The sequence below is a fragment of the Eretmochelys imbricata genome, chromosome 3 (assembly GCF_965152235.1).
Source record: "Eretmochelys imbricata isolate rEreImb1 chromosome 3, rEreImb1.hap1, whole genome shotgun sequence".
NCBI lineage: Eukaryota > Metazoa > Chordata > Testudines > Cheloniidae > Eretmochelys > Eretmochelys imbricata.
In genome coordinates this window covers 201,645,557-201,651,556 of record NC_135574.1, presented here as the reverse complement: position 1 = coordinate 201,651,556, position 6,000 = coordinate 201,645,557, and the positions used below count along the sequence as shown (strand labels likewise).

General features: G+C 42.5%; 1 protein-coding gene across 2 annotated transcripts in view; it reads right to left on the bottom strand.

Annotated features, from left to right (window-relative positions):
* Positions 1-1,623: 1,623 nt before the first annotated feature.
* PAK5 (p21 (RAC1) activated kinase 5) overlaps positions 1,624-6,000 on the bottom strand; it is an 87,872-nt gene continuing 83,495 nt past the window's right edge. For both annotated transcript variants that reach the window (XM_077812053.1, XM_077812054.1), the window contains 2 exons: positions 2,482-2,616; positions 1,624-1,779 (listed from right to left, as the gene is read on the bottom strand). In XM_077812053.1, coding sequence (XP_077668179.1) covers positions 1,624-1,779; positions 2,482-2,616 — 291 coding nt within the window. The remainder of the gene's footprint in view (positions 1,780-2,481; positions 2,617-6,000) is intronic.

Below are 6,000 nucleotides of genomic sequence, written 5' to 3'. Positions count from 1 at the left end.
TGTTTGCTCTAACTTTTGCATGGTATAAAATGAAGGCTCTGCTTTGCCATTAGCCAAATCTCTTTCTGAGAAGAAAACTCAGAAAGTCCAGCTCAACAGCATGCCAGTGCTGTGTGTTTTGTTTATATTTTATGACAATAAATAATGAACAACTTATTCACAACAAAATTCATAATAAGAAAGAAACTAGTCAGAGTGTTTTCACAAACCTGGGTTATTGATGCTCATCGTCGTATTGCAAAGTGAGGTCAGTAAGAAAAAAACGATTTGGAAAAGACACGGCTTTTGTAGTATGCATACTTAAAATGAGCTAATCATTCATAAATAAAATTTATTTATAATTGAAATAATCATGACACACTTCTAAAAAGGTTAAAGGCAAATCTACTTAGGCTTACAATTACCGTGCAAGTTCATCCAACAAGCAACACAAAATGTATGGTAGTAGTCAACTGTTCTATCAACATTCAAAAAGGTCTACACAGCAGCACAACTTCTGTACGGGACACACATCAGAACATTATCACAACAGTCTGTTTGAAATTTGGAAAATACCCGCTTGGTAACTCGACCTCTAGAGTCAATCCGGACTTCTGACTCTTGATATAAATAATGGGGATTATTTTGTGACAATGAGGTCAGTACAGACTAAATGACAAGTCTGCCCTATTGCTAATAGATGATCCTTTCTCACTAACCATCTCTTGAACAAATGTACGTGAGTTTGGTGTGCTAAGATGCATGGCTCTGAAAACAATGATCTGAAACAAACCCTCATAATTTATAACATTCAACTTATTTCTAATGTGTGACTGTAATTATCTCATCAGCTCTAGTGATTCCAGAAATGTTCAAATCTTTAAAACTATAATTTCAGTGGTGTGATGGGAAAAGCAAAATTTTTATCAGTACTGCCTGCACCCATCTCTGTGTCTGTTATTGAAATTCCTGGAAAATCTGCCAACATTTTAAGTTCCTGAAGGTTTGTTTTTTTTTCCTTCGGTCTTCAAAAGGGATAAAAAAGTAGGAAAGGTTTTGTTCAAACTCTTGCTAAGTTACTCATTACTTCAACTAGCACGATGGGTACATAACATCAAAGTACTGTAAATTATCAAAAAAGTACTATACAGAAAATTACAAATTCATTTCAAAATACATTACACTGCTATGACTGAGATAAAAAGTGCTTTTTTGCCAGAAAAGTGTTCTTCTGAAATAGAAGTGTCATATCGTTTACTTTTTCCAATAAAATTCTGGTGGTTTATCCTGGTTGTGCTATAATTTATTATCTTTCGCCCCCCTCCCCCACAACCACCTGTGTAATTGAGTCTGTCTGCTTTGATGGCTGAAAGAGGACTACCTGTGGAAAACGTGCTCCATGCGACAGTGCTAGAAGCCAGCAGATGACTATTTGATTTAGTGGCAAAGGAAAGTCGCAAGTCCTTCATACCCCAGGAGAGCACCTCATTATTTTCTACACTGCTATTATTTCCATAGAGCTGTTCTGATGCTGATGAATCTCTGTAGCGCTGCACTTCCCCATGGTTTCCACACAAGCGCTGGATTCCTTGGCAAGTCTTTCTCCAACTTTTGTACACGCCTCCGCCTGAACATTTGCTGAATTCAGCGGTGCCTGTATTGCCTCATGAGTGGCACAATGCAAGACGGAGGGCCTGCCAGTTTCAAAAACGGATGTCTTAATAGTTCTTGTGCTGTTGCTCTCTGGGAGGGCTCCCTCACCAACATCAGATCTAAGAAACCGCGGAGCACGGAGGAAACCTGCAACATCACATTGACGTTATGAAAAGCAGACAAAGTAAGTAACTTGCCATGACTGGCTTTTCAAACTAGCTCTGCTGGAAAGTCAATTAAAATACAGGTTAAGAGCATGCAGAATTGCGACAATTAGTACATATATAGGGCTGACAGGGCACTTTTCTTCCCTATACGAGTACATGAAGAAGTCATGTGGCATGAGTGGGGAAAGAGACCAGAACACGGCACTTAACATGACTTGGTATAAAACGAATTAGCACAGCAGTAAGCCTGGTCAGTTTTTCTTATTACTGAGGGCTAAATTCTGACTCTATCAGGCCATGCAGAGGAGTAGGACTCCCCTTCACAGGCCACTTGGATTTTGAGTTTGGATGTGGAGAAATACACAGGGTTGCTCACCCACTTACTCTATCCCCAGAGTTGGTGGGTGGGCAGAAGTGGGGAATGAATGGAGCTTTGATTCCAGCCCATTCCCCTCCCAATTCAGTGGCCCGAGTAACTAAGCCAGCACAGGATGGAGTGGGTAGTAATCTACTCTTGGTACAGCCCCACAGAATACTACTATACCCAGTTTATGTACCACCCAATGCTCAGGGATGTGCCTGAAGTCACAATCTAGGCCTTAGTTTACACCATCCTCATTTGGTCATGGATTTGGTTCACCTTAATATGTGCATGACTCCATAGAAACATGAGCACTCTCACCTTATGGATGTCCTTCACTCGTGGAGGTAAGTTATCTCGGATTCTGCGCATTGCTTGGAGCGGTGGCTCGTTGAAATAAGGTGGTTCTCCATCTATCATTTCTATTACCATGATACCAAGTGACCAGATATCCACCTGCAATGGGCCGACAGTTGTTGAACTGTGCAACTTGTATACAAACACATATTCTAGGATGAGCATTTTGAGATGTTCAGTCCTACAGCCCTAGAATACCATTGCTTTTTATGCTCTGTTTCAATGGGAACTTCTGCTTAAAAACTTACCTGCTGTTGGGATGGCTGCTCTCTTTTTACCAACTGGTAATAAATTTTGCCACTGAGAAAAAAGTATACACTGAAAGGTGTGCGCAGTAAATTATGGGCCAGAGCCTCAGTTGGTGTAATCAGCAAAGTTTATTGAGACCAATAAAGATTTACACCGGTATGGGTCAGATCCAAATAAGGGCCATTGACTGCAATGGAAAAACACGGATTTATACCATCTGAAGATCTGTCCCATAGAGCATCCAGAATTCTGTATAAGAGCAGAGTATAATTTAACTGCCACAAACCCAGTTATTTTAATCCCTCTATTGAATGATAATGGGCCTGATTCTCATTAACATTAATGCTACTGGCAGTGTAAAGGGGGTTTAAAGTGGAGTAAATACCTTATGCCCATTTTAAAGCTCCTTTACACTGCCTGAATGGTGTAAAGTGGCCTAAGGGTATGTCTAAACATGGACCTATGGGTTTGATTCCAAAGCTCGTATAGACACGCTCGCATTGAGCTAGTGTGCTAAAAATGATAGTGTCACCTGGGCAGCGGTGAGTGGTGCCCTGGGTTACCCATGCTGAGTATAAACCCACCTGAAGCTTGTGGGTATGTACATGGGGTGGCTAATCTATGCTGCTGCTCACCACTGCCTGCGGCTACACGGCCATTTTTAGCATGCTGGCTGAGTGAGAGCTAGTGTGGGTATGTCTATGCGAGCTGTGGGATCATACCCCCAGCGCCGAGTCTGGACATACCCTCAGTGTCAATGACCATCGGGCCCAATATCATTTGTGTACTGAGAGCCACGCACATTGGGCCAGAGTTGGCTCTCACTTACATGCGGTAAATCCAAAGTAACAGTATGACAGTGGAGTTTTTCTGGTTTTTCACCCCTCTGACATGAAACAGAATTTGTCCCACTCTGCATTATGTGTAGATATAGCCTCTTCCTTACAGCTTTAAAGCATGACTCATTTCCCTGCTTGTGTGCATCAGTTATTACTTCATCTTAGCTGTTATCATAGATAATATAAAATCAAATAAAAATATGCTAAATCCTACTACCATGTGGAGTAAAAAAGGAGAGTTAAAAGTCACTTCTTTGGATGGGAAGCTGTGAGTCACTGTCATTACTAAGAGAAAGGCATAATTTTGTATAAATCCATAGTGATCTCCAGTTCTGAAATACTGTGACTCAGTACTCGGTAACAAATGGGTTATAAAATCTGTGAGTCCGTACAGCCAACTCCTTTCTAGTCTCATCTGAAGGTCCCCCAATAAAAGCTGTGAACAGTCTATTCTCCTGACAGTTTGGCAGTTCTCAAAATAGTTCCCCGAGGCACAGGAATGGTCATTGCTGCTCATCTTAATGAGTGAGTTGACCGTGCTTTGAGATGAACTGCAGCTCTTTGCGAGTAAACGTAACCCAGGTTGCTGTGGTCCTTAATTTGACAGAGCTATCCTCCCTCATTCACCGTAACAGACAAAATTTAGGGTTAATCAGAAATCTTCTAAAATCGTTAAATATTTCTACATAAGCATCCAAGTGGGAAAATAACATATCGATTATTTTCTTTCATACATCGTCTCACAAATGATCGTGTGGAAGTATAATGTTTTGAGAGCTTTGCACTAGATTCTACCCTCCCTCCCCCAAGCCCTCGCAACCAGATGGGAGGTTTTTTTTCAATCAGTTCTTCAGAAATACTGATCAGCTGTAACTCTGAAAGTCTGACTGCATGGTCTAGCCATCACAGACATGCCTGTTTGTCAGACAACAGCCATATGGTGCATGAAGAATGGCTCATGAAGAACTGCCAAGTATGTTAAAATAAGTCCACAGCTAAATCATAACCTGAGTCCATCTGTAATTGATTTAACTGCACATACTTAGGATCTGTTGAAATTTTCTGCCCTGAAGGACCAGACATCAGGATCTGCTTTTTTCCTCAGGGAAGATAACACATACAACTGAAGGACACATTTTCAAAGCTGGAGTCTGCAGACCAGACCAAAGCAAAGGTCATGGGTGAAAATGCCCTTCCGTCATTCGAGCCCAGTGCAGAAGGGCATTAACAATGATCTTTTATTCTGTGTGCTATGTATTCGTTATTCATTTTCATTTGGGACTTTATCCTAAACCTTCTTCTTATTCCTCTGCAGGAGTGTATCGCTATCCAAGTAAACCTCCGACATAACTCAGCATTTTCTTCAGGCATGAACCTACAGAACCTTCAGATTGAGGTTTTTGCACACCTCATTTTGCAATTCTCTGACTTCTTAGACATCTGGACAGTTAAGGATCACGGCCAGCCATGAAGTGCTTCTGACCTCACCTAGATTCTCTACGGCTTGGTATAATGGGCCCTCATAAGAAGAATCATCCAGATTCTGCACAAGGGCATGGAAAGATCAGCACCTGACATCAGATGTTTATGGGAGGAAATACCCATTTGTTAAGAAATGGCAAGAAGGTTGGAGAGAGGAGTAAAACACTGTCTAGTTTATGTTTTGAATGGAAAGCAGGGCATGAGTGGATGCAATTAGTTGCAATGTATGTGAAATGTGAGTGGGATTTTCAAAACCTCTCAACCCTGGCTTAGCTCATTACCGCTGAGCAGAGTCAGGCCAATGCTGGGCATTTTTAAAAATCCCACCCTGATCACAATCCAGCTAACTGCACCCATTGTTAGTCCTTTAGAGTCCAGGACTATCTTTTTGTTGTGTGTTTGTAACATGCCCAGTACAGTGGGGTCCTGGTCCAGGTCTGGGGCTCATATTGCTATCACACTACAAATAATGACAAAACCGAAACAACAACCTGAATGGCAAGTGACACGTGTAACTGGCCATTTATACATGCAAATGCTTGAGTCACAGGTGCAACGGTGGTAACTCTACGTGCGTACGGCATGCACAGTTAGGCTTGCATTTCTGTACATGCCCTTAAGAGCCCGGTGCGGATACAAATTTATACCCGCAGATGCGGATATCCACGGCTACAAATCGGTATCTGCGGAACCACTGGGCTCTTGTGGGAACCGCAGCAGCGAAAGGAGCAGAATGTGGGGCCGCCGGTCCCCAGAGCCAGCACCCTGTGCCGGGAGCTCCTCTGGTGCTGCTCTACCATCCCCACCCCAACCCACTGGGGCAGGCACCAGACTCCCCGGCAGCTGTCCCTGGTCATGCTAGTGTGTTCAAGTGGTGCACACACCCCCAGACAGGAAAGGCAGACAGCTGCAT